This window comes from Talaromyces stipitatus, genomic scaffold (genome assembly GCF_000003125.1).
Source record: "Talaromyces stipitatus ATCC 10500 scf_1105507295527 genomic scaffold, whole genome shotgun sequence".
Taxonomy (NCBI): Eukaryota; Fungi; Ascomycota; class Eurotiomycetes; order Eurotiales; family Trichocomaceae; genus Talaromyces; species Talaromyces stipitatus.
The window spans coordinates 191223-219121 of record NW_002990114.1 but is presented as its reverse complement, the minus strand read 5'-3'; the positions used below and the strand labels follow the sequence as shown (position 1 = coordinate 219121).

The 27899-nt window shown below is 45.3% G+C and overlaps 8 protein-coding genes across 8 annotated transcripts, besides 3 other annotated features; 5 read left to right on the top strand and 3 right to left on the bottom strand.

The window, feature by feature from the left end:
* Positions 1–1772: 1772 nt before the first annotated feature.
* Positions 1773–3095, top strand: TSTA_081360 (Rieske [2Fe-2S] domain protein; the record flags this gene model as incomplete). Its single annotated transcript, XM_002477821.1, has 2 exons — positions 1773–2226; positions 2251–3095. The coding sequence occupies 2 exons, from the start codon at positions 1773–1775 to the stop codon at positions 3093–3095; spliced, it is 1299 nt and encodes a 432-aa protein (XP_002477866.1).
* Positions 3096–7244: 4149 nt separating this feature from the next.
* Positions 7245–9263: a mobile genetic element.
* On the top strand, positions 8721–9266 carry TSTA_081350 (uncharacterized protein; the record flags this gene model as incomplete). The annotated part of the gene is made up of 2 exons (XM_002477820.1): positions 8721–8901; positions 9064–9266. The coding sequence occupies 2 exons, from the start codon at positions 8721–8723 to the stop codon at positions 9264–9266; spliced, it is 384 nt and encodes a 127-aa protein (XP_002477865.1).
* An 887-nt stretch (positions 9267–10153) lies between these two features.
* On the top strand, positions 10154–11599 carry TSTA_081340 (N-carbamoyl-L-amino acid hydrolase, putative; the record flags this gene model as incomplete). The annotated part of the gene is made up of 3 exons (XM_002477819.1): positions 10154–10284; positions 10342–11463; positions 11515–11599. 3 exons carry the CDS (start codon positions 10154–10156, stop codon positions 11597–11599), a joined length of 1338 nt encoding a protein of 445 aa, XP_002477864.1.
* A 323-nt stretch (positions 11600–11922) lies between these two features.
* On the bottom strand, positions 11923–13659 carry TSTA_081330 (uncharacterized protein; the record flags this gene model as incomplete). Its single annotated transcript, XM_002477818.1, has 2 exons — positions 11923–12119; positions 12198–13659. The coding sequence occupies 2 exons, from the start codon at positions 13657–13659 to the stop codon at positions 11923–11925; spliced, it is 1659 nt and encodes a 552-aa protein (XP_002477863.1).
* An 825-nt stretch (positions 13660–14484) lies between these two features.
* On the bottom strand, positions 14485–15396 carry TSTA_081320 (lactam utilization protein LamB; the record flags this gene model as incomplete). Its single annotated transcript, XM_002477817.1, has 3 exons — positions 14485–14698; positions 14774–15193; positions 15260–15396. The coding sequence occupies 3 exons, from the start codon at positions 15394–15396 to the stop codon at positions 14485–14487; spliced, it is 771 nt and encodes a 256-aa protein (XP_002477862.1).
* A 79-nt stretch (positions 15397–15475) lies between these two features.
* Positions 15476–15534: a sequence feature (GA-rich).
* Positions 15535–15995: 461 nt separating this feature from the next.
* TSTA_081310 (uncharacterized protein) lies at positions 15996–18816 on the bottom strand (the record flags this gene model as incomplete). The annotated part of the gene is made up of 5 exons (XM_002477816.1): positions 15996–16589; positions 16661–16962; positions 17017–17244; positions 17364–18708; positions 18775–18816. 5 exons carry the CDS (start codon positions 18814–18816, stop codon positions 15996–15998), a joined length of 2511 nt encoding a protein of 836 aa, XP_002477861.1.
* Positions 17264–17308: a sequence feature (T-rich).
* A 428-nt stretch (positions 18817–19244) lies between the features above and the next one.
* Positions 19245–23900, top strand: TSTA_081300 (urea amidolyase, putative; the record flags this gene model as incomplete). The annotated part of the gene is made up of 16 exons (XM_002477815.1): positions 19245–19315; positions 19373–19492; positions 19564–19837; positions 19892–20183; positions 20244–20672; positions 20731–21026; positions 21091–21109; positions 21170–21391; positions 21444–21477; positions 21534–21788; positions 21848–22003; positions 22085–22421; positions 22475–22631; positions 22710–23139; positions 23199–23602; positions 23659–23900. The coding sequence occupies 16 exons, from the start codon at positions 19245–19247 to the stop codon at positions 23898–23900; spliced, it is 3738 nt and encodes a 1245-aa protein (XP_002477860.1).
* A 1890-nt stretch (positions 23901–25790) lies between these two features.
* On the top strand, positions 25791–27479 carry TSTA_081290 (pyruvate decarboxylase, putative; the record flags this gene model as incomplete). Its single annotated transcript, XM_002477814.1, has 2 exons — positions 25791–26901; positions 26941–27479. 2 exons carry the CDS (start codon positions 25791–25793, stop codon positions 27477–27479), a joined length of 1650 nt encoding a protein of 549 aa, XP_002477859.1.
* Between the last annotated feature and the right edge of the window lie 420 nt (positions 27480–27899).

The following is a 27899-nucleotide window of genomic DNA, read 5'->3' as shown; positions in this document are numbered from 1 at the left end:
CACTTAAGCCGGTAGTTGTGGTAGACTGCGTGTCCCAATGGCCTTGGTGATCAGGATAGTGGACAGTGGAAAGAAGAAATGATTGATTGATTAAATCAGTTACGTTGTTCCAGCCGCCACGAAGGCAGCTATGCAGCTTGCGTTCTAGTGACTGCAGGCTGCAGTCTAAGTACATGAAACAACAATAACAGGGCTTAACTGGATAGAAGAAAGACTTCAATACAACCCGAGAAGTTCGTAAGCTGTTGTGTGTGGGCTCCACACATTGCTGCAATGGTGCCTTCTTGGCGTCCTAGGATACACTTGGGGGGCGATCCCAGCTGTCTACCACTAGAAATGCTAGTAGTAGCAACTGTTCAGGGCCCTTATGAGTCCTAGATAAGTAGATCTTGTTGTCCCGAAAAAACAGTCTGGTCTCACATTATTGGTGTTTTGGTGGATGTAGAACCCAGTTGGATCCTTCCATACACTGATACGTTCTTCGTTGAAAAGTTCAAAAACTCGGCGCAGACAGTTGGTGGTAGTCCTGAAAAAGGGTGACGGACAACATGTAATAATAGCTAAGAAGATCTAGAGAGCGTAGATCCAGCTGTCCTTTGTTTGCAGCCATAGAGAAAGGAGACGAGAAAAGAATATTAGCGGTCGTACTAATAACTGATGAGGATCTGAGGAACAGCAGATCTAGCTATTCTGCTGGAGACCGTATTGAGAAATCAAGGGGGGAGAGGAGTAGAGCGAAGGGTTGGATCCATAATATATGTGGCCGTACACTGACAGCGGAGGAGACCTGAAGGACGGCAGATCCAGTTATCCTTGTGCGTTCGAGACCTTATTAAGGAGAAGAGCAAAGGTTGAGTTCATGATACTAGCGGTCGTACGTCGATAGCTGAGGGGATCGGGAGGCAGCCGACCTAGCTATCCTTCTGTTCAAATCCGCGTATCGGAGGAAGACCAGTCAATGGAAGGTGAACATCTTGTTGGTTTAACTACATCCTGATAACGCGAAGCACAGGATTACGCAGTAAGGCTATTCCAAAGAGCCCATGAGCCTGATAATATTGATGTTATTCGAATATTATGACTGGTTCTCATAAAAAAAGAGGAGAAGGATAATTACATGCAAGGAGATATCCCCAGGTAGGTGAAACGGAAAAAATAATATTCCGTGCTGATACTCAACATCTGGGGATTCCCGTACACACACATCTATTATTATTCGAGGTCGTGTCACGTAGCAGAGCTGGCTATCTGAAAGGGCGGTCGTCGGAAGATAGTTTAGGGGATCCTGGGAAGAAGGAACCCAGCTACCCTTCCGTTTCACGCGCACTGGGAAAGATGAAGGTGCAATCATTGTAGCATGCCATATATTCTGAATGATTCCAGCGCGATAAGGTGGGCAGTTCCCGTAGCTGTTCGTCATCCATCCTAGATAGGTGATGGGCCAGCGATGAAAATTTTTGGTATTGTAGCGGGCGGAGCGTATTCCACCACAACACCTCCATTTTTCATCGTTATTTTTGAACAGATCTTAGCTTCATCTCGCAAAGATTTCTTTGTGAGAATACTAATTCCCAGCACCGAGTAGAGGTGCCTGCCCATGCTGGGGGAGGAAAAAAGAAACAGATGAAAAATGATGACTAAGTGACATGCCAAGACCGGCTAGACTCGGCCCGATGCTTACACGTGATCCCGCATCAATGTTTTCTCTGCTTTTGTTCTTTAAAATTCACCCAGTCCCTGAGTTATAACGCCGCATGGGAACAGCCAGGATAATGTCCATCAAGCTAGGTGAGCTGTCAGAGCTCGTCCAGGCGCGGTATGTGGTTCATCTATCTGATGGAAAGCGTTTAGTGCTGTTCCGTTTGCCATCCATCGACCCATCCCGTCAGAAACCTCACGAATCTCTAGATGGCTGGTCATACTACGCCATGGAGGCAGAATGCCCGCATGCAGGTGGTCCAATGGCGGAGTCAAGTGTGGATATAGAGGATTCAGCCTACGTTGTATCATGTCCCTGGCATGCGTACGACTTCAATGTGGAGACCGGCGAATCCAGTGTGGGCATCAAGACATGCACCTATCCTATTTATATCAGAGATCAAATTGTGTTTCTGAACTACCCACAAGGAGGTCGTGAAGTGAGACTTGCCCGGCTTGAAGCTGTTTCCGAGAAGGTCAAGTTGAAGCACGATCAAAATTCAGATGTTCTCACAACACAGCCCTTGAGTACGACTGACCAACGCGTCTTAGACGAGCAGTCATCATTCTGTGACTGGGCGGTAGAGATACTTGGTACTGCAGATCCAGAGCGAAAAATTGAACTCACTCATCGCTTGTACACCGTGTTCAACGAGAAGGAGGTCTCTTCTTCGCCCATGGCATTAGGCAAGGGAAGAGTGAAGCCTCCTGATCAGCCTCCTCGGGACGGCTTGGTAGAGGTAAACCCATGGGAGATCCAGAATCCTGGACGTGGAGGTACAGTAAGAAGCAGAATTGCAATGCTTCATGCTCTAGCCAACATTGAACTGTGGGCGATCGACCTTGCTATTGATATTTGCGTTCGATTTGCAACATTCCAGACAGAACGAAATGTACATGAGCTACCGCGAACTTTTTTTCGAGACTGGCTGAAAGTGGCAAATGACGAGGCAAAGCATTTTTCGTTGCTCCGTACTAGGATTGAAGAGCTAGGCTATTATTTTGGTGCTCTATCTGTACACCACGGTCTGTGGGAATCAGCAACTCGAACAGCCCATGATTTAAGAGCCCGAATCAGCATTATCGCGTTGGTCCATGAGGCTCGTGGCCTTGACATCAACCCGATGACAATTGAGAAGTTCCGCAAAGCAGGCGACACTGAAAGTGTTGCGGCTTTGGAAATCATCCATCATGACGAGATCACACATGTCACAACTGGCCATCGCTGGCTGACTTGGATCTGCGACCAGGAAGGCACAGATCCTATTCAAGTTTTTCGCAGCAACGTTCAAAAGTACTTCCGAGGCGGTATTCGCGGGCCTTTTAATGAGGAAGCAAGACTGCAGGCGGGGATGGATCAGCGATGGTACAAGATTGACAATGCGGTAACAGCTTGACGGTACTCTCGAACTTAAGCAACAAAGGGCTTGTTAGCGGTGAGATTATTCGCGATGCATAACTCTGACCGTCTCCCGCCTAGACCTCTACAACTATGTGCAGATCTTGTGCACTGTGCTAGCTAGGGCTTTTATACGTATACCTTGGACGGATGGAACGAATTCAACGAAACTTTCCAGCGGTCAGGATAATACCATTCGCTACTGTTCCTATGGTATGCTACAAAGAACCGACCAGGATATTGCAATCCCTTCGATCTTGCTGTTAAAACCAGCGACGTTTATTCTCCGTGGTGCGTGATAATGGGAACATGGGTGACACTTCTTACAAGACTGGTTCCATCATCGGAAACACGTGAAATTACTCAACCTGCGTATCAACCTTCCGGATGGATGATCATTCGTGTCTAATGCTTGTCATTGTTCTACGAAGATACTCTGCAGCATGTGTTTCCCGGTCTCCAGGTCCTATCGTCTACCAAACTGCTTTCCGTTTTCGGTGGTATTATCATCCTCAAAATTGTCTTTTTAAACCTTGATAGGAATAGATGTCATGCCTGGAACGCAACTACGCCTTTGTTATATATAGTCTTTTTTTGTCAAAGGTCATCGTGTAGACTTCATGGAAGGCGTTCAAGTGCTGGTGAGTTGTCTTTCTCTACATTGGTGTCACTCCTTGCACTGGACTAATCAGCCCCATGACTCAACAGTGCAAGTAATTATCATCCAGTAACCAGCTAAGAGAGTAGACATACCCCGCTGTTCAAAGACCGAGATAAGCTAGCGCTCGGAGACATGTCCGAACGCCGATTAGATTTTCTATAAGAAATACAAATCAATACACATCCTAAATTGCAAAACAACGACTTATTGATTTGCATTGTACGGGAAAACTGTTGGTTTGTGGGAGCAATCGAGATGCCTCACTCCGACGCACTGAGCCGCAGGGCGTCACGTGACCTCGTCTAGGATAGAGGGATGTAAGACCGCGTCGGGGCGTGAGTTAGATAGCTACAATCACACACATTTTGAACCCATACAGAATTGCAGTACCTGCTAACCATTCATGTACGTACGTACATTAACATGTACACGTGCTTTATGCACCCACAAAAACACTAAATATTTATCTACAACTACCCGTGATGTGAAATCGACCAAAGCGAGAAGAGCAGAAATGAAGAAAGATTTATAGAAAATTTCGTAACTCATAGCAAGCTAAATTAGTGATTAATCTAGGGGTTTAGATCTATCACGTCGCGGACGCGGAGCTAACAGAAACCTGTAGATATATCACATTATAGCCCACATACTCTCATATTCCTACTATAATTGGTTGAATATTGAGGATCGTTGATGGTCACCCGCAAATAGACCCTCGAAACCCTCGAGATTGAAGGGTGATCGAGTTACCCGCAAACCTCGATTCTTTGATTTTAGTATGAAGATACTATAGAATTCCTAAGATTGAAGAAGGAATTATAGCCTACCTACGTATTAACAAAGAAAGGAGCTCTTTTTGGACAAGAGAATAGAAGTTTTGTCAAGTAGTCCCTAAAGCATTCAGAAAATTCGCGAATCCATTGTCTGAATTGTGACGGCCAGCAGTGAGGCTATTCGCAAAGTTCGGTTTTATTGGAACTTTTCCGTACTAGTGCTAACTTGGTTAGGTCATCCAAAGAAGTTTCTTAGAGTAGGGGTTTTTCTGATATTTTTGCACACTATCTAAAACTTCACTATCTGGCAATCTTGGTCCTTTTATATTCACATTCTCAATACAAATGACATCATTTGAAACCACAATCTGTACTCGATCGAACTTTCTAGATATAAGCTGTAAAGTTGATTTGTAATATTGTAAAGATTATAGCTTTCGGGCCGATATTTATCCGTACGGGATAGAACACCTCACTCCTTAGATAGTTTCCTAGATAACAAGCACAAGGACAAGAACGTTGAGAACGCTCCAACAAGATATTTCAATCCTCAAAGGGGAGCGTACAACTGATATTTCTACTACTGCTCATAATCCTCGGCAACCAGATCTTCCTCAAGAATCTTAACAAATATCAATCTTATGTTGATGTGTGGACCACTTAGCAAGCTCGAAAAAATTGAACTTATCTGTGATATAGGAAGAGATCATATTGAGCTAGGATATTGGGAGATCCCGGGTAGTTGGGTTGAAGACGAAGAGGGCTGGAAGCGCGATGGAGGAAGATCCGGCCGTAACGACGCGTGCAGGACGCGTTGTAGTGCCGTCAACAAGAGCTCGAGAAGCTCTGGAAGGTGCTGACAGCACCGATGCCACCGCTGCTAACAGCCAATCTGTTCACTAACATGGTATACACCTAGGCCCTCTCAGCTCTCTAGTGCCTCCTACAATAACTAATACACTATTCTGTACAATTGATATGTCTCGCGTTAGAGAAGAAGACAAATCTAAGGCGTAGATAGCCAACATCAGACAAATGATTGAAAAGGAAATACAAGGAAATGAAGAAATGGAGACCTGGCGCTGTGCAGCAGTAATTAAGGATCCAAAGAATGTAGATCGAGTCAAAATTATTTGCAGATAGGAGGACGAGATCATACAGGTCAAAGAGGCTGCCCAAAAGTTAAATATACCAGGATAGAGAGTGTTACGAGATCAGCTCTATCCAGTCAAAATTGATAACTATTCCTTAGATTGACGTTTTGGAGGAAAAAATGATTTCTATTCATATTGTCTGACCACTTGTTAGATTCAAGCCAAATTATGTAAAATTTTATTCCTAGAATATTTCTAGCTCAGCTCTCACTATATCTTTTATTTGATAGGAGTTGACTGTTAAATGAGTACGCAGTATTGCTATATATAAAATCGAGTACATTGCTGGACATAGAGCTCCGAAATGAATAAATGAATATGATTATTGACCATATTCATATTCATGACTTATGAATATGATTAAAATGAATATTATTCATATGAATATGGACCATATTCATATTCATATTCATATTCATGAATATTTCTGGGTGGACTATTTTTCCGTGCCGGCAAACAGCCGTGCCCTACATAGATACATATTAACCACCACAGAATCAGCAAATTTGATGCGAGCTTCTTCAGTTTATCTTATATTGGCCATAAGGGTACTAATCACTCTTAAGTATGGATATAGTACTAGTAGTATGAGGTCCTTTTCTTAAAATAACGAGAATCTTGGCTCAAGGAGAAGATATATATATAAAGTTCTCAAGTTCAATCATTAATTCAGTGCATGGCCTATATAATCATGGTGTGTAGTTTAGATAGAGCATTCTAGGAAACGCTTTCTTACTTTGCAAGCGGCAAGTCTACTTAAAATTCTCTAGAATGATTCCTCCACTCATTTGTCATGTATAACACGTATAACTAGCACTATTACATTTCATGTATTCAACTTTAACATAATGTTTACCTTTTTTGTTTACATTATAGCTAGGAATGGATTAGACTAAGTAGCTACGTGACGGACAAAGCTAAATATTGTTTAGTATATAAATTGGGGGAATTAGGCTCTTTGTTGGTTGCTTCGTGCAATCGAGATGCCTGGCACTGGTATGCAGCAAGGAGAGGTCACGTATGGCTTACACGTGACCTCGTCAAGCAAGGACTATATAGACCGCGTCAGGGCCTCATTAAGACAGACAGACACAACAGAACACAGAACCCAAGAATCACCTATTGAGATTGACTCAAGTGCTTCGTACGTACGCATATGCACCTTAGTGCACCCACACTCTTCCAGATTCCTAATTCTCTTTTCCAAATATCTGTCTCTGAGTATTTCACTTGATATTCCTTCTTGTTCCTTATTTATTACAGAGCTTTGTTTATACCCTCTTCTCATGGCTTTTTCTCATGATTCATCTCCTCGAATAACTCGAAAGAGACCTCGTCGCGATTATAATGCCTTGAATAATGGCATAGTTTCTGACGCTTTTCCATGGCGCGATAAAGCAGATACTCTTGACTCTTCCTCCCCTAAATCTCTACCTTCTGATATGTCTACTCTATCTAATGAGCCTGTGCCTACACCTCACCAAAACATATCTTCCGACAAACTAAGTTTAGTACCATCTAAATCAGCTTCACAAGGATTAAAGTCTCCTCAACAGAATTCAGACAATTCTTCTCAATTGGACCAAGAGAGTGAGTTCGACGAGACTCCAATAAAAAAAAGAAAGAGATCACGTACTAGCTGGACTGCCGACTATTTTAATGCTATAGGCCTTGAGACTACATGGTATCCTAAAGAAGGCTATCACAGAAATGATAGATTTCTTTTATGTAAGTGATGCAATTAGTCATCAAAGAACTCTACTGCAGAGGATGCTACGACCAATTTAGCTACACACCTTTACAAAGAATACCATATTAAACAGAACATAATTATACCTCCAGCTGGGCCTCTTAATATATTCATAGAACTAGCTAAGTCTGGACTTGATCCCATACAGGCTCTTCTTTGCTAGATAATTGAAACACAGCAGCCTTTTACAGTTATTAAACATCCTACATGGAAAGAACTCCTTAAGAGTCTAAATGCTAACTGTCCTATCAAAACTGCAGATACTCTTTGAAATTGAGTTCAGAGTAAATATTCAAGTTGGAGGAACCAGTTAAAGCAGGACTTAGCTGATACCTGCCAATTAATTTTACTTTTACTTGACATCTAGACGTTAGATAACCAGATATCATTTCTTGCTATTATTGGCTATTGGCTCACTCCAGAGTTTAAGCTTTGAGAAGATCTTCTTAAGTTTAAAGAGATTAATGGATTGCACTCTAGTGAAAATCTATCTATAATTGTCAAAAGTATACTTGAAGCGTTTTAAATTGAATATAAGCTTCTAACAATCACTGGAGATAATGCTGGAAATAATCTAATACTCTGCGATTATCTTTATGCAGACCTGTTAAAAGATTTTAACGAGGAAGATAGTCTATTCCGCATAAAATCACTTATATGGTTCTGGGGTCAGAATAGCTTCATTAGATGTCTTACATATATACTGAATCTTATCTGTAAGGATATTCTAGTATCCTTAAAGACCAGTACAGTCCATGATGCACATATTATACTTAATGAGATGCCATCACAGAAGGATCATTCACCTGAAACACTAATTTCAATGAAAGGTGCTATTGTTAAGATCTGTCTTTTGGCCTTATAGATTAGTAACAGCCCCTAGTGAAGGCAGGCATGGAAGGATATCTCTCCCTGCAAGTAAATTAATTATGATATTGACACTCGCTGGAATTCAACATACAATATGGTCTCTGAAGCTCTTTGACTTTGAAAAGAAGTCACTTAATTTATTTGTGAATATCTAGATATTCGAGAAATGCAACCAATAGATAGTGACTGGTCAACACTAAGACAAATTCAGAAAGTCCTGAAGCCATTCTGGGACCATACTAACTCTGTCTTGAAACATTGCCCAAGCATTACTAAAAGCCTTCCAATATACTGAAGTCTTGATGATATTCTTGACGATATCAAAAATAACGAAGGCAACTTTCAAGAGATTACTAAGGAGGTTCAAAATGCTGTTGAAGGAGGAATCTGGAAAATAGATAAATTCACCAAGAAGATGGATTCCAATATTATCTATTACGTGGCTGCTATTCTTGATCCACAGGTTAAGACCTCCTTCATCCGAGCTCAAATGAGCAAGTCTGATACAGATGTGATTGTTTCTGATATACATGAATATCTTAAGAAACAATATCCTGCAAGCCCTACCTCTTCCTCTAGTGCAGAGCGTCTACCAGGTATGCCAGGGACATTATAGAAAAAGCTTAAAAAAATCTAGCCTCTGCAATCTGCAGACATAATATCAGACATTGATTGGTACCTAGATTTAAGCCCTAAGATGTGGTCTCATGGTATAATAGAAGATGGGGATCCTAACTAGATATTAAAATGGTGAAAAGCAAATGCCTTTAACTACTCCCTAATGTTGAAAGCTGTACAAGACTATCTTCCTATTCCGTCTGCTGAAGTAGGCGTTGAGAGATTGTTTAGTAACGCACAAGATGTTCTGGGTATTCGGAGACACTGCTTAAATTCTGAGACGTTTAGATGGCTGATATTCCTTAAGGGACAATATGGTAAAGAACACCGGGACTCGGCATAAAAATGTTTAGGATTTAGGAAATGGGGTTTTCATTGAATTTTAGTAAGCTTGCTGTTTGTATATAGTTTTTCTGTAAGTAACTATTCAAAATTGATCTTAGGAGCGAGTTCAAGATTCAGCTGCCTCCCTCATCTTTTGTGGATATTCATGAATATTCATATATTTATGAATTTAGTGAATATGAATACGGGTCATATTCATATTCATTTAATTCATATTCATATTATTCATATTCGCAAATATTCATGAATATGAATATTATTCATATTCGTTTCGGAGCTCTAGCTGGACATGGTGTTGAACAAAAGTACTGCCGAGTATCTCTTACCGCCTTCTGAATTGGGACTAGAGCAAATAGGTTCGCGAACCTCGAATCGAATTCGAATCGACTGTAAGTTCGAATTCGTACGAATAGTCATATTCAGGATTAATTCGATTCGAATCGAATTAGGAAAAAGTTCGATTCGATTCGTGCGGAGCGGTAATCAACTTCCGTTTCTTGTGCTTCTTTGTATACTACTCACATGGATCATACTTGCTGAAGCAAGCCCAGAACCATGCTTTCTTTTTAGCTATAGATAGGAGATTTTAGGAGGTATACAAAATAATCGCAGATCTTAACATATTCTTAAATAAAGGCTGTTCGACACATGTAGAAAAGAAGCGTCGCCAGGACCGAGTCGGAGAAGCCGCGCTTCCTTATCTTTCGTTATCTTTACTGTATCACAAAACGCCCGCTATTGACCGGCCGACAGTGGATCAATGTATATCAGTTTGATCTCAGTTCAATAGACGACTTTGAAAAGTACTTGCAAGAAAACCACAAGACCAGAAGAAAACAGTTCTAGGTCGAGCACAACGAAGAAACTACTGATCCATCCGCAACAATGACCACACAGTCCGTACAGCCCATTGAATTGGCGGAGGATTCCGTGGGGCTATCGGAAAAATACGCAGGTCTCTCCATCAATGCCACGCGATTGATGAGCACTTTGGATGCCTCTTGCTCATGGGGCAAGTAAGTTTTTGAGAATTTGTCCTGGGGGATGTACTAAATCGCTGAATCACTGTCTAGCACGCCAGATGGAGGCATGAATCGCCTCGCCTTAAACGACGATGACAAGAAAGTCAGGGACTGGTTCGTCGAAGAGACGGGAAAATATGGTTGTCATCACAAAATTGACGAAATGGGCAATATATTCGCCATTCGGCCGGGCCAGAACAATAACCTAGCACCTATCGGTCTGGGGTCGCACTTGGATACTCAACCGAGGGGTGGAAGATACGACGGTATCTTGGGAGTGATATCGGCAATCGAGGTTCTGAAGGTCCTTCACCAACATGATATCACTACTTACGCACCGGTTGCCGTGGTGAATTGGACAAATGAAGAGGGAGCTCGGTTTCCACCAGCCATGCTGTGTTCCGGGGTATGGGGAGGTGCATTCACCGCCGACTGGGCTCATTCGAGAGTGGATCATGCAGGCGCCACACTGAAGGATGAACTTCAAAGGATTGGGTACCTTGGAACCGTCCCGTCTTCATGCGATGTTAACCCTCTTCTCGCCCATTTCGAACTACATATTGAACAAGGCCCAATCCTAGATCGAGCGGAGCAGCCAGCCTCTGTAGTCAAGGGGGTGCAAAGTATGCGCTGGTATAATATACAAATTACTGGACGAGAGGCCCATACCGGAACGACACCTATGGAGAGTAGAAGTGATGCTCTTCTTGGAGCTGCCAAGATGATTGTTGCTACCAACAAGATCGTTACTGAGGGTGCGATCTTTGAACGTGGCGGTCGTGCGACGATTGCAGTAATCAATTCAGCACCGCAAAGTATTAACACTATCGCCGGAAACGTCCAGCTGGGTTTGGATATTCGAGCTCCAGCAGACTCCGATGTGGAATTGATTGAATCACTTTGCAGGAAACAGTTTCAGAAAATTAGTGACGAGCATGGCCTCAAGGTGGCGATTGACAATTTTTGGGTTTCACCGGCTGTGAATTTCGATGCTACTATGGTTCAATGTGTCAGAGATTCCTGCGGTTCGGTGGGTTGCGGCACCATAGAGTTGGTGAGCGGAGCTGGACATGACAGTGTTTATACCAGCCATAAAGTGCCCACTGCCATGATCTTCGTGAGATGTCGCGATGGGATTAGTCACAATCCTGCTGAATATTCGAAGCCGGAGGAGTAAGTCTTTGTCTTTGTCGTCTTTTAAATATACTAACGTTTCTGCTGCAGTTGTGCGGTCGGTGCTCAAGTGCTTCTCGGCGCATACCTGAGATATGATGATCTTATAAGACGGTCTACTGAAGCCAAGATATGATTTATCGTCAGCGGTTAAGCTCTAGCAACGAGGAAATGCTATAAGGTGAAAGATAGCTGGATTGTCCGAACAAGATTTACGATATAGGAGATAGCAAACTGGTATACTGTAATCATAACTTGGAATTCGAGGAGGAACTAGCCCGGTAACCCGAACACTGTATATTGGAGACTTGTACTTGGGCTCTCCAGCAAGTCCTGCTCCAGCAACGGACATTTCCAGTCATTTATATCCATCATGATTATCTGATATGTTCGTCCCGTATACCCTGTACGTACCTAGGTATTCCGCTCTATATACATCTACACAGTGCCCAACAACATCTAGTGAGCCGCCAGGCCATGCTTCCTGACAATTGTCCAGTAGGGCTCTGCAATCAATTTTCGAGCCGACTTTCCGACGCCAATCCACAGGAAGCACCCACACCAAAATAACACACCGAGCACAGCGATGAGGATGAAAGTGTTCTGTAGACCGATGTTGTCTATCATTGGATTCACAGCGTAGGCAAATGCAAAACCTGGAAACTGTCAGCGAGAGGCTCTGCAAGAAGGCTAAAGAAAAAAGAAAAAAGGGGCGGTGGAAAGGGGCGCCTTACCAATAGTGTTACGAATCAAGATGATGGTCACGATGGATTCACCAGCAAGCTCCTTCTGACTGTCGATAATGTACGTGATGGCCAAACCGGAACCCATGGGCAGGGTAAGACATAAGAAAGCTACACCGATGACGACGCCGATCCAATGAATATGGTGGCTTGCACCGACACCGTACAGAAGGCAGCCCAAGGGATGGGCAACAACGGCAATAACTGCCATCCACAGACGATCCTCGGGCTCCTTGATACCTTGGCGTCGGCGAGCAAGTCTGATAGCTAGGATGTCGCTCAGCCAACCACTGCAGTAGCAGCCAACGGATACACCGATGACGCTTGCAAAGTAGGTAAGACCAATCTGGTCGGTGGTAAAGTTGTAAGGCGCTCCACCAAGGACCTCGGCCAGGGAGCCACCCAACACGTTATACCAGGCCAAGATACAACCAACAAGCAAACCGGAGAAGATATGGGTAGGGAACAGCAGCAAGCGGAACGACAGGTAGATCGAGCGTAAGAATGTATAAGGTTGTTCTGGGCTGCGAAGACCCCATAGCTTGAGTTTCTGCGCATAGGTCTTCGCGGATAACGTTCCAGATGAGGCGGGAGTGCTGGAGATGTCGACTTCGACTTTAGGGTTGTTTAATCCCTTTTCTACATCGGTCATTCCCTTTTCTGCGTCGACGGATGAAGATGGGGGTGATTCTGTGATGGGAATGAAATCTTCCTGGTTGAGGTTGGCTTTGCGAAAGAACATGGTTTCCTCGAAGACAAAGAAGATGAAGATTGCCACGCAAACACAGATGATAGCAAGAATGTACTGGATCCATCTCCAACCCAAATTGTCGGCAACGAAGCCACCGGCAATGGGAGCCAAGAATGCACCGCACCACAGAGTCCAGTTATATATGCCCATGTGGAACCCCCGATCGTGAGTGAACTGAACATCAGAAATGCAGAGTTCAATCAAAGCCTCTTGTGGCGACATGAAGATGCCTATCAAGACTCGGTTTGCGTACCATTCGCCCACACTCTTGACATAGGCCGACCAGATTGTCAGCAACGAGGCACCCAACATGCCAATGATAAGCACGGGACGACGACCCCAGTTCTGTGCTAGGTTCTGGGTGATCAGTGTACCCCAACCCATGAAGAGATACATAATGCCATTCCCAGTGCTGAGGTCAGCGACGGAGATGCCCGTGTCTTTCGAAATTAGCAGGTAGGCTGGAGAGAGACCGCTAATCAGAGCTGCAGCAAAGAAACACCAGGCCATTTGGCAGAAACTATTCAGCGTCTTGCGCTTGAACGACCAGTTGAGGGGGTCGTCTGGGTGCGAGCTGGGCTGGGGAATCAAAACGATATCTTTTTGACCCTCGCCATGGCGCACGCGCAGGTTGTGATTAACGTCCACCTGCTGAACCGTTCCGGGGATAGGGAAAGTCGCGTGTGTCATAGCGTGGACCATTCTTCCTTTGCCTAGATAGCGGAAAGGATGTTTTCTGTTCAAGGTGCAGTACGTGTAGAGGGACTTTGAACTACCTACCTAGGCAGGATGGCATATAACTTGATATAAGAGATAGGGTTGCAAAGAAAGAATAATTGGTAAAAGGCTGCGTCCGACAGCCCAAGACTCAAGATGCCCATGCTGTACAACCGTTCTTATATCACCAATTGTCCTGCCCATCCGTGCGATAGCCTGACATAGCTAAAGCCTAGATAAGAAGAAAACGCTATGGATAAGTTTATCTTCTTGCTGTCTCTGCTTGGGGTAGCTCGCGTCCAAGGGGAATAAGAACAGCGCGGCGCTCGTGGCCAATCGGATCTCCATGATTTTGAAGTTTCTTGGGCTGGCGCAATCCGATTGGATGTTCGGATATCCACGGATCCATAAATAGGGCTCTGCGGAGACCAGCCAACCACAACGCTGCATTACTGATTAGAAGTCAAGCCGGAAAGTCTCTGGTTTGATAAGCAACTCCCTAGGTAAATGAGCCGGCGTGAAATGAGGCCTTTTTTTATAGTAAAGATAAAGCGAGTTTTTGATAATTGACCTAAACGTAAGCTAAGCTTAGGTACGATATCAAAATCTTAGTTCAGCGTCGTTGCCACTCGCAATGTTGCCTCTTGATAAAGTGGAATAGAATGGTATCACATTTCGAATATCATCACATTTTACTAGGTATCAATGATATATATACATATGATTAGCTAAATACCTAGTATATGACAATAAAAGCCATTGGTTTTAATTACAAATCCCATTTTCTTCGACTGGTAAATCATAGGTAGTCTACGGGTCAGGAAAATACTTCTTATTGAAAGCATCAACGGCTTCGCGGGTTGTCTTGACAACATTTAGGCAGCCAGGCACGTCTGAGTGGCAGCATATCGAAACGCGGTAGTCATTAATGGGAAACGAACACGTTGAACCGTCAATTGCCGGCGCAGTACATGTTTCCAACTGTTGCGTGACCCGAGTGTGGACATCTTCTGTCTTCCAGCCACTGCAAGAGGACAAAAAATATAAACATAAGCAACACTGCAAAGTGAAGAAGGCCAAAAATGAAGATAAGACTCACCCTTTCTTCCGTTCTACCACTACCTTGCCATCCGCGTCGTACTTGACGTCGGCATAAAACTCAGCAATAAACTCAATCCCCAAGTCTTTGGCAGCCTGTTCCATGTATGTACCAGCCAGGCCAAACACCGGCACGCCCTTTGGAATGCCTAGGAAGACGGCCTTGGCGGTTTCGTAGTCTCTGCAGCACATCCCATACAGCATGCCGTGTGGCTTGACGTGATGCAAAGCCACTCCCTCTCGGTCCAAGAACCCCTTCAACGCGCCAACCTGGTAGACGGTTATAGCGGTGAGCTCGTCGGCACTGAGCTTCATTTCTCGTCGTCCGAAGCCTTGTAGATCGGGGAGACCGGGATGCGCGCCGATTTTGACACCGTGTTTAATGCAGTTACGGACTGTTTCCATCATGATTAGAGGATCACTATAAACCAGTCTGTTGTTAGCATGTCATCTCGTTGCATATCACGGAGATAGAGAGATCACGCACGATGCATGAAAACCACACGCGATATTGGCATGATCGATAAAGGGAAGCAAATCATCGTCTGGACCAATAGCCCAATTCCCATATCCTTCGCCCATGTCGACATTAATGAGGGCCTTGTGTCTGATCGGGCCTGCCATTTTGCTTTCGTTTCAAATTTCTCTCGGTTGTATAGATAGTAGATGGTTGTTATGCTTAGAATGGTTGTTGTGGTTGCTATTCCTTGTTCTTCTCTCTCTTCCTTTTTTTCCCCTCTCTTTCTCTTTCTTTCTCTTTTTTAAACAGGAATACAAGCATGGAGCCAATTTGGATAAAACCTTCCCCACCAATCATTGACATGTGTCTTCGTAACCCGTTATGTGAAAGTACAGCAGCTCACATCGGCCAATCGGATGCCTGAGGACACGGTCCCCATTTCCGTTCCGACGTTCTTATCAAAGTTTTCTTGGTATTCAATCCGAAACAATAGTCAACTTGGCTTTAAACTATTGTACTCGCACGAACTCCGTGTTGCCACTGTCTGGTCTCTCTAATCTTCATATGATCATCCTGTTTGATTTGCTCTTGCGTACAGAGACTTTGTACTGCATGTGCTATGTGAATGCTGTGACATTACCAGTAGAAGCCTAATCAGAATGGCTTTCAAAAAGTTACTAGATAGATATCTACTGGATATTTATTTCTTTGACACCATAACGCTGTAATCTCGTCAGGTTCAACACCTTTTTCGTTAAGTAGCTTAATACAAATATGCCGGAAACCCCGGTGCGCTCCCTACTATTCCTCCTCCATCGGCAGTATGGCCAAATAGCTGTTCATTGCCATCAGCTGTCCAAGGGGCCCGGTGGGAAGATGTGTAATTAGTAGCTATCGATTGAGGAATATGGCTATCCCACCACATCGAGAAGGCTTCGAAATTGGACCCTTCCTCATTGCCACTGAAAGCCCAAGGATCAAAATCTTGTAGACTATTATTATTGTTACTATGGGACTCCACGTGAGTCCGAATACATGATCCATCAGCTTCGCTGGGCGTGAGAAGCATAGGCTGTGACGGGGGGCCTAACACTGTGGACATCGGAGTATGCAACCCGCTTGCAGTATTTCCGAGTATGGTTGGATCTGATGGAATAAGGGTATTCGCCGGTTGTGGGCAATTCTTCGCTACCGTGGCATGCGCTTCGACGCGGCGCGAGAGTTGGTCGAGGAGATCTCCCCAGCGGGGGCTCAGATGTGTGTCGTCAACGTAAATAGACCGTAGACCTGCCACGAGTTGTTTTATAAGGGAAAGGGATACTCGTGTGTCTACCTCCTTGATCCGAGCGGCACAACACTGGGGATGAAATTAGCCAAAGCAAGATTTTAGGGAACAAAAGCTATAAGAGGCTAAATAACTTGACATACCTTGAGGAGGAATAATGCAGCACCTAGTAACCGAGAGTATGAGCGGACAGGCAAGTATCTCAAGCTGCCATCTGGTACGAAGTCATCCAAAACTGTGAGTAGAATAGTTTGTGCACACTTGACGGTCTCGTTTAAATAGCCCTCCTCTTGTTTCAAGACGTGAGTAGGAATGGGCTGCGGTTCCTTGGCTGTGTCGTCACAGTAGTAGCGTCGTTCTATGACAGCTTGCAGCGCAACGCTTAAAATGCATAACTGGACATGAGCGTATTCAATAGTCAAGATCGATCGCATTTGTTTCGTTACTTTTTATTGTTGTTAGTTCTGATGGTGCTCTCGCTTGCAACCCACTGACTCACATTTGGACTGATCGAATTCAAGGATAGTTTCCTGAAGAAGCGGTTGCAGGGTCTGAAGAAATTTTATATATTCTCCATTTCGAATGATCTCATTTGTATGTTTTTGTGACGAGAAGAGTAGCTCATTCGCATACTTCATGATGGTGGCTACCCGAGCCCAACATTTTATTGTATCATCATCTGTTGACGGAAATAAAAGAGATGGCTCGGGAGTTAAGATTCTCCATCCTATTAATGATTAGAAACCAAAAAAAAAAATAAATAAATAATAAAATAAAAATAAAAATTAAAAAAATGGAAAATAATAGTTGGTTGACTAGTATAGCACATAAGAGGATTGGACATACCTGGTCTACCGGGTTGTTGCGTGGCATATACCCAAATTAAATACCGCACTCGACAGAATCTCTGCTGATGGGAAGCCATATCTCGCATACTCTGTGGGTTGTTTTCGCTTTCAGAAACCAGCTCTTCCTCGTCAAACACCCCCATCTCGGTAGCGAGCATTGAAGCCGTCGACAGCATGGAACGGCATAGTCGATCCGATCGTGCCAGCCAGTCATGTCCCGAACCTGGCCCGCGATGTCGCTTATGTTCGGCAGCAAGACGTCGTCTCTTCGGTTCGCGAACAATAGTTGACGTGGTATCTTCGTCTGGTGGTGGAAAATGAAGTCCTTGTGGGTGCCAATCCAAGAGAAGCAATAGGGCTTCACATGTTCCAATTGTGCGAAATCCATTCGACCAAATGTTAGAACGCGTTGGGAAGGATGCATTGTCCGAGCCATTGAAGGGATCCGTTAGCGAAGCGAATTCCCCGACGAATATATCTTCACACCAGAACAGGCGAGTGATCATACCCTGAAGGTACCTCCAGAGCCGATCGTGGATGAGAAATGAACGTGATGCCGCAGCTAGCCCCGTCCACTTTTTGTATCGGGAACCAATCATCAGGATGGTGATGGTGAGAATCGGCTCCTCTTCGATTAGTGTCGGGTGTTGCGCATGGGCACGAAAACACTCTGGAGCCACTGGTGAGAAGGGCGCATGAAACTTGTAAAAGTGGTCAACCATATTGAGCGCCTCCTCTGGAGTGAACAATCCACCTCGGACAAATCTTAAACCAGACCATGCTCGTAGAGCCTCGCGAGTACCTGGACTGAAGGTGTTGGAAGCGTGCCCGGCCGATGCATTGCCGGTATCAGAGGGTGAACTTTGGGAGTGCACGGCCGTATTCAAATGCGCAGGGAAGTCCCTGCGACGCTCGGCATTGTCGCATGCTTCAGACAAGACAGTCAACGCGTCGTGATATGTACGGGGATGGCCCCTGAGCAAGACAGCGGTGGCGCGACCATTCGGCGGTAGTAAATGACTTTGTTGCTGGCGCTGTTCTCGAGATGTCGGTGTGGCATTGCTGATGATAGGGCGGGGATTCGGTGACGCTGGTGATGAATAGACGCCTGTGGGCGCCGAAGCTCTATCTACGACTATAGGCGAAGAGGAGTGTCGTTTGAGATGACGAGTGCTGGACGAGAGTCGATGCCTTGCCTTTGACTCTGCTACATCCCTAATCCTGGAGGCTGCGAACACGCATTCTCTCGACTCCCGACGACAACGTGCACATGGTGGCTTACAAGGCTGGTCCACAGCGCCTAGCTCGCAGCGCACCTTTCTCTCGCGGCAAGGCTCGCACGCCTTTATGGCAGAAGGTCAGTCTCTAGATGATCGCGATTTATAGATTGAGTGTCGATAGTAACGAACCTGATACACTCGCTTATGCTCGCGACGCTGAGTGGTTGCCATGATCCGATTGAAACCGATTGTTGACGAGTAGTGGTAGTCTCTTCATGAGTATCTATGCAGGAGTGTGCATGCGTCATGCGCCATTCGTCGTCCGATCAACACAACAGTAATTGCGAAGTCACTGGGTACAGTGTTCGGAACTGGCTGAGTGAGGGGAAGTAGTTGATTGCGAACCGAGGACGTTGTGATTGGTCGACGGCGCTTATCGAGAGAGGGCCTTCTCCGTTGGTGCGATCCGGTGATTTCCAGCCAATCGGATGCAGGATATCCACGATATCCACAAGAGGAAGGTGCAGAAGACAACTATGACCAGCTTGGAAAGGGCGATTGAGGGGATGAAGATAAGTAAAGTATTCTCTCGACTCATCTTGAAATGTTCACGACATTGTGATCACGTCACGCACACTTTGATGAGCAGATAATTTGCCATGGAGAAGCTGCAAACGCTGCTGATTGCGAACCGTGGTGAGATTGCCGTCCGAATCTCTAAAACTGCAAGGTACGCAGGCGTCTGTCCTTCAGTGGCGAGCTGTAGACTGACATGCATGATTCATAGGGAGCTTGGGGTGCGCACAATCGCAATATATACAAAAGCGGATTCGACTTCGCGACATGTGTCAGTCGCAGACGAGGCAGTCTTGCTGCCGGGCGAAGATGCCACCGCATATACCGACGGGTTAGTCTAGGTTTTCTCTTTGTCCCATCAATGGCCACTGTAGTATGGGACTGACTGTGTTAAACATATAGAGACGCTATCATAGAAATTGCTCGTTCGCGGAATGTCGACGCCATTATTCCTGGATATGGATTCCTGTCAGAAAACGCCAACTTCGCCCATGCCGTAGCCAGCGCAGGCATGGTGTTCGTAGGCCCAAAACACGATGCAATCGAGGCATTCGGATTGAAGCATCGAGCGCGCGAAATGGCTATAGAAGCAGGCGTGCCTATTGTTCCAGGCACAGGAGGGCTGCTTGCTACGGAGGATGACGCAGTCAGTGCTGCAGATGAATTGGGATACCCGGTAGGCCTTGGCTTTCTTTTATGCGAATTTTAACCAATAATCCTGGCACTATAGGTAATGCTAAAAGCCACCGGCGGAGGCGGTGGAATGGGTCTGGTTATATGCAACTCGCCCAGCGAGGTCCGAGATGCATTAGCTCAGGTCCGTTCTCGGGGAGCAGCGTTGTTCAAAAATGCCGGAGTGTTTCTAGAACGATACTACGCGAAGAGCCACCATATTGAGGTGCAGGTATTTGGCAACGGTCTTGGAAACGCTATTCACTTCGGAGAGCGTGAGTGCTCAATCCAACGTCGCCATCAAAAAGTAGTAGAAGAGTGCCCCAGTCCTTTTGTCGATAAGAATCCAGGTATGTCCGAGAATCGGTTGAATTATAGTTAGTTACTATAATGTCTGACTAATAGGGTAGATCTACGCAGGAGATTGACCTCTGCGGCTGTGGCCCTCGCGGAATCGGTCAAGTATGCATCTGCGGGCACCGTCGAATACCTTGTGGACGATGTATCTGGGGATTTCTTCTTCCTAGAGATGAACACCCGCCTGCAAGTCGAACATGGCATCACGGAACTCTGCTATGGAGTTGACCTGGTAAAACTCATGTTGGAACAAGCTGACCGAGAGCTTGCTGGGCAGGGAGGTATTGATGGAAAATATTTAAAATCTCAGCAGCCCGAGCTACCAGTAGGAGTTGCTATCGAAGTACGTGTTTACGCAGAAAACCCAGCCCGCAATTACACACCGTCCCCCGGCTTCCTGCAGTATATTCAATGGGCGGAACTGGAAGGGACTCGTATCGACACTTGGGTAGGCACTGGGGCCAGAATTTCAACTTTCTACGGTGGGCGACACTCCTAGGAACAGTCTTCATTTGGGACATTGGCTTATATTCTTTGTAGATCCCATGATTGCCAAGGTGATGGTACATGCTTCTGGACGTAATGAAGCGATTGAAAAGTTTGGTTGCGTTCTTTCGCAATCCATAATCTGTGGTCCCCCAACGAACCTCGACTTCTTACACGCCATTGTACAATCCGCCGGCTTCAAAAGTGGACACACCCTGACGAATTTCCTGGAAAATTTTGAATATAGTCCTACTGCCATTGATGTTATTTCACCGGGCGTCTACACCACACTTCAGGACTTCCCAGGTCGCCCCAACGCAGGGCAAGGAATTCCCCATGCGGGCCCAATGGTGAGTTAATTCTTCTACTCAAGACAATTCATTGCATACATCCAGACTAATATTGGACAAACAGGACCCTCTTGCATTCCAGGGTATGCCCCCCTTCAATGACATAAGATTTTAGAGAGTGGTTGCATCTAACCGAGTGGTAGTCGGAAATCTTCTGGTGGGAAATCCCCGTAATACAGAAGGGTTGGAAATTACTCTGAGAGGCCCAGAGCTACGATTTTTGGCTCCTGCAGTTGTTTCGGTGTGTGGCGCTCCGATAACATTGACTCTTGACGGTGTTGATGTCCCCATGTGGACGCGGTTATACATCAAACATGGCCAAGTCTTGTCTATCGGAAAATTGCTAGAGACTGGAGGTTGCAGAGGTGTGTTTGCCCTACAGATCAATTCGAAATATTTTTTCTAACCTGATCGAAGCATATCTTGCCGTATTTGGTGGTTTCCCTGCTATGTGAGTTTACTTCCCCTTTTTCTTTCTTTTCCAGTGTGAGGTTAACAGGATTCTAGTGCCCAGTACTTTGGCTCCAAGTCTACTACGCCCCTTCTTGGGATTGGTGGTTACCAGGGTCGAGCTCTTGCCCCCGGTGATCTCCTGACTGTACAAAAAGTTGATGACTTCAATGAGTCAGCCTCTGTTGTTTCACTCCCTCAAAGCCTACGTCCGAAATACACAAACCATTGGGACATCTACGCCATGGTGGGACCGTACGATGAGGGTTACATGGGGGCAGAGGATATAGAGATGATTTATAATACCATCTGGTATTGACATCTTGATATGATCAAATGAAGTAGAAATGAAAGCTGACTGGCAAATATAGGAAAGTTTCACACAACGCCACTCGTGGTGGTATTCGTCTGATCGGCCCTGCGCCTACGAAATGGGCTAGGAAAGATGGCGGCGAGGGCGGGCAACATCCCAGCAATGTCATCGAATATGGATATCCATTGGGTACTTTGAATTGGACGGGGGAGAGGTTAGTTCTTCGTTCACCTACCTCTTTTTTATCTTCTTCGTATTATAGGGACTATGAGCATTGACTGGCGTGTTCACCTAGTCCCTGCATCTTCCCCGTTGATGCCCCTGATCTTGGAGGGTTTCTTTCCTCGACTACAATAGTCAAAGGAAGCCTCTGGCGCCTGGGGCAAGTGAAATCGGGTGATACGATTCAATATCGGAGAATATCCTTGGAAGACGCACTTTGGATTGCAGCCCAACTCGAGAAATTCCTGGATGATGTTGCCTCCTTTGTTGTAGGAAAGCGCCAAATAGACGAAATTGAACCAGTTGATGGCCGATCTTTGTTAGAATCAACAGTCTCTGGTAATTTCGGGAAGGCCGTTATTTATGAGAAAGTTCTAGAGGGATCGAATCTTAAGATAACATTCAGACAGGTAACTTGCCATTAGATTTTCTCGGTTGTCCAGTATCTAATGAATTATCACAGGGTGGTGACGATTTTCTTCTAGTCGAGTACGGCGATGGGGGTTTCGACCTCAACAATCGTTGCCGGGTGACGAGCTTGGAAAAAGTGCTTCGAAAGTCGTGCGAAGTTGACCAGATATTTAAGAACGGTATCTACAAGACGATTGGATGCTGCAACTGTGAGTTTTGCCCCCTTTTGTTTCCCCTCCTGCTTTATTCGAATTCTTAAAAACCATATTAACATTACTCCATTACAGCACTGTTGGTCCATTATGATGGCTTGAAGCTTCCACGTAAAAAGTTGATGGATCTTTTGATATCTTCACAGAGCGAGATAGGCGATCTCAGCAGCTCCAAGGTTCCTAGCAGGCGATTCCGCCTCCCCATCTGCTTTGAGAGCCCGGCACAGCAAGAGGCGATCCAGCGCTACATGGAAACCCAACGGCCATATGCTCCATTCCTACCGGATAACATGGATTTTGTAGCCAAGATAAATGGAATTACCTATGACGAACTCGTTAGGGTCTTCCTAACTACGGAGTTCATGGTCATTTGCGTAGGGTTTTTCTGTGCTGATACCATCTGCCTTCCAATTGATCCTCGATACCGATTGACGTGTCCCAAGCAAAACCCCAGTCGAGTATACACACCCGAGGGAAGCGTGAGCTGGGGTGGTTCATGTATGAAGTAAGTCCTTCTGACCCTCCCTAGCAATGACGTTCGTCGCAGCTAACGCTTCTTAACAGTATTTATCCAGTGGATTCTCCAGGAGGCTACCAACTTACGGGTCAAACTATCCCCTGCTTTGACCAACTGGGTATAAAGCCTGGATTTGCGTCGGGCCAGCCGGGACTCTTCCGAGATTTTGATCAAGTAACCTTTTATCGCGTTGACAAGCAAGAATTCGAGCGGGACATGGCGCTTTTCCGGTCTGGACGTTATGAGTTCAAGATTGAAGAAGACGTCTTTGATATGGGCGCACACAACAAGTTACTTTTAGAGACGCGAGAGGAGGTTTCTCTCTTCAAAAGTCGGCAACTAGCGGCCCAGGCGGAAATGCTGGCCCTAGAAAAGGCCTCCATGGAGCGTTGGATGGCTGAGAAATCCAAGAATACTACTCCAGCTGATGAACTTGAAATATTGAAGCAAGGTACGTCTTTGTTTACCCTTACATGGACTATGTATTGTATGACTAACAGATAGTAGATCCCAATAATTTGACTCTCGACTCACCTCTTGATGCGAATGTATGGAAAGTCAATGTTAATGAAGGGCAACTTCTCAGCGCAAATCAGGTTGCAGTCATTCTTGAGGCAATGAAGATGGAAATATCAGTCTCCTACAAAAAGGAAGCGGCGGATACACAGCTCAAGGTCATCAAGGTCCTTGTTCAGCCTGGAGACACCGTAAAGGCTGGAGATACGTTGATGTTCGTGAGGGAGCTATGAGATGAAACGATTCTTGAAGAAATTGGTTTGCAAATGATTTTCTTGGGATGTATCAATTACAGACTTGGATTTTATTATCATACGCAATTGGCGTTGCCCTCAAACCATGTAACTATAGTTACTCTTTTACAAAGACCTCAGCAGTTGGAAAGACGTCAATTCGGCAGAATTGTTGCGCTAAGTTCAGTCCAGTACGGAGCACGGAGGAACTGTTAATCATCACGTAGTACGTACGGCAGCACCACGTTTCCTCTTTCAGGGCTCCTTCCTTCCGTTTTGACATCCGTCAACGACCTTTGTTTTTCCTTCTTCATATCTTGTATTCTCGTCGAATAGCACATAGATTAGACATAGCAATGGATTAGGCATAGCAATGGCATGGCACCTTCACACTGGCAAGGTTTGAGAGATATGATCGGACTAGCACAAATGTAAGAGTAGCTGCTAGGGTGAGAGTTCCATGATACAGCAGACGATTACAATATCATACTGAACGCGACAAAGGACCTGTATCCATATCGCATGGCTTTGATATCGTACTGAGAACGACATCAGACACACTCCCAGATGGCCAAGTTGTTCCTAAGATCTACTCGAGTCTGCCGTCGTACCTTAGGTCTCGATATTTCGGTATCCCATCAATCATCCTATAAATTTGATACTACAATTACTTCCTCTAAGCATAATATCCAACCGTTGAGACATGGAAGCACCAAGGAGTAGCCCCTATATCTAAGCGACTAGTCGGTACGCTAAACATAATTGGGATAAAGCATTTGTTGGATTAGCTAAGCTGATCCAGCCAATCAGACAGATGATATTTGTCAGCCAATAAGAGCGAGCCACACACTGATCCACCGAATAGGGGGTAAAAGATATCTTCCACCTTTACTGTACTTAGAAAAAAGAACAAGGACAACAAGGATCAAGGATTCCATACTTCTTGCATACGTAATTTGATACTTTGAGATATAGTTACCACTTGAGATTGTTACGTACAATCCAACAGCATTCTAACCACTAGATATCTAGTGGATAGCTTCAGGGCACCCTTATCCTTTTCCCCTTTTCTTCCTCATGTCTAGTTATTTAGCTTAGCTGCCGGAATAAACACCGAATTGAGCCGTCACAGATACATCATCGTAAGACGAAGCATGTTGTTAGTGTAGCGTTTAGTTGCGGGTAAAATACGTCTTCGAAGGGAACGTTCATTGGCGCTGGTTAATCCAGTTGAAAGGTATAGACTTTTTAGAAGCGAGGTCACCATGGCGGGGGGGGTCAAACTAGCTCGAGCATCGGCTCAGTGAGTGAGCTAGAGTGCTCAGCTTCAGCTCACTGAGCATGTTTCTGTTAAGATTCTCGAGGAAGATCTTGTTGCCGATGATTATGAGCAGTAGTAAAGATGTCAGTTGTACGTTCCCCTTTGGGGATAGATGGATTCTCGATGGAGCGTTCTCAACGTTCGTATTCTCTCTCTCTCTAAGAAACTATCAAAGGAGTGAGGTGTTCTATCCCGTACGGATAAATATAGGCCCGAAGGTCATATGATCTTTACAGTTTCCTAGCATACATATATAGTATGTGAAGCTCGCTGATCTGGTCACCACGCTCAGTTGCGCGCTCAGTTCTACTCAGTGAGTAAAAGCGGCGAGGGGTGAGCACTAAAACGGAATGGGAAAGCCGAAAAGGGTCAAAGGAAATCCGGTAGGTAGATTACGGCTATTGTCGGCTTGCAGAGAAGGTTCCACATCCCCTCACATCTCCCCGCTTGCTTCTCTTATCAGTTCGTATAAATACCGAGCAGCCCCTGTTTATTAGATCTATTTCAGATACTTATAAACACACGCGTCCTGCATTCACTAGATTTTGATAAGGCTGCGCTATCTGAAAATGGCGATCAAGATAGCAGACTACCTCTTCACCCGCCTTCGTCAACTGGGCGTTGACTCCGTCTTCGGTGTACCAGGCGATTATAACCTCCGTTTACTGGACTACGTGGAACCTGCAGGTCTACACTGGTCAGGCAACTGCAATGAGCTGAATGCTGCCTATGCTGCAGATGGATATGCTCGCATCAAGGGTCTTTCGGCTTTAGTTACTACCTTTGGTGTTGGAGAGCTCTCGGCGATTAATGGAATTGCCGGTGCGTTCACTGAAAAGGCGCCGATTGTTCATATTGTGGGAACACCGCCACGACCGAAACAAGAAGGGCGAGTTCTTGTGCATCACACCCTCGGAGATGGCGACTATCGGCATTTCGCAAACATGGCCGCACATGTGACAGTTGCGCAGGCGAATTTGACAGACCCACGACTCATACCTGACCAGATTGACTGGGTGCTGAAACAAGCGATGGTGCATAGCCGACCTGTCTACCTGGAGGTACCGGATGATATGCCCGATGTTTTTGTCGAAGCCAAGAACCTTGAGACTGCGATCAAGCTCGAATCTGCACACCAGAGCGAATCTGAAAAGGCTGCTCTGCAACAAGTTCTCAAAAAAATATACAACGCCAAGCAGCCATTGATCATTGTTGACGGAGACACTAGAGCCATGGGTATCACGGCCGAAGCCGAAGCATTGGTCAGAATGACAGGTTGGCCGACGTGGACCACCGCATTCGGTAGGGCTTTGATTAATGAACAGCTTCCGAATGTCTACGGCATGTACACTGGTCCATTCGGTGACGCAGTGTGGAAACAGTACCATGATAAGGCTGATTTAATTATAATCCTGGGACCTCACTATAGCGATACCAATACTTCGATATTCACAACCCTTCCCAATCCAGCTGTTTCAGTCACCTTTTCGATAAACACCATTCAAATAGGCGACATTACTTACCGAGACATTTCCAACAAGTCTCTTCAGCGACTGATCGACAGTCTAGATGGGTCACATATCCCTGGGGCTGTCGGCCCTCCTAGGCCGGTTATAACGGAGAAAGCTCTAGATCCATCTGGCTGCATTACACAAAAACACTTCTGGCAGAAGGCTAATCGTCTGTTCAAAGAAGGCGATTTGATTCTCGCAGAAACAGGTACCTCTTCATACGGGAGCCAAACTTTCTCACTTCCCAAAAACACCCGTCTTTTCAACGCGATCACCTGGTTGTCAATCGGATATATGCTTCCGGCCACGTTGGGAGCTACATTAGCACAGCGAGATCGAACGAAGGACGACAAAACACGGGCGTTTCTTTTCATTGGAGATGGAAGTTTGCAAATGTCAGTGCAGGAGATCAGCACTATGATTCGGGAAAAGTTGAATATCATCATCTTTGTTATTAACAATGGTGGGTATACTATTGAGCGTGCAATTCACGGGAGAAACCAAAAATACAACGATGTTGCGTTGTGGAGGCATACTCAAGCAACAAGTTTCTTCGGAGCGGACGAAAACCACGCCAAACACAATAACTTTGTGATTAGAAACTGGGGAGATCTAGAAGAGGTAGTGAAAAGCGAAAACGTACAAGGGGGCAGTGGTGTTAGGGTAGTCGAGGTGTTTATGGAAAGGGATGATGTGCGAGGAGCTTTATTACCACTGATGCAGGCTCGGATTGCGAATGGCGACTAGGCATGTATGATTTGACTGCAATATATATTGAACCCATGATATACAAATATGTAGTATTACCAACAATCGTTTCTCCCGGGCTACCCTAATATGCACCCTAAGCAACCCTCAACTGGCCTTAGTAGACATAATGTGGCTCAACCGCCCTAGGACAGTATGCTGGTCAAATAAAATCATAAATAAATAGAGAAATATCTCCTCATGTCAATTATCCCCCTCTTCTTTTATCGAGCCCTCGTTTGACGGTGTCGAGGATCAAAACGATAGTAACATTGTAGATGAGAATGTGACTTTGTCCTCAGTAGAGCCCATTCTTGCATAAATGACGCGCACTGAAGCTGTCTCACTTGATAAATAGCATTGATTAGCAGACAATCTAACAGTGCTAGGCCGATCCTATTCGGGCCAATAATCACCCTG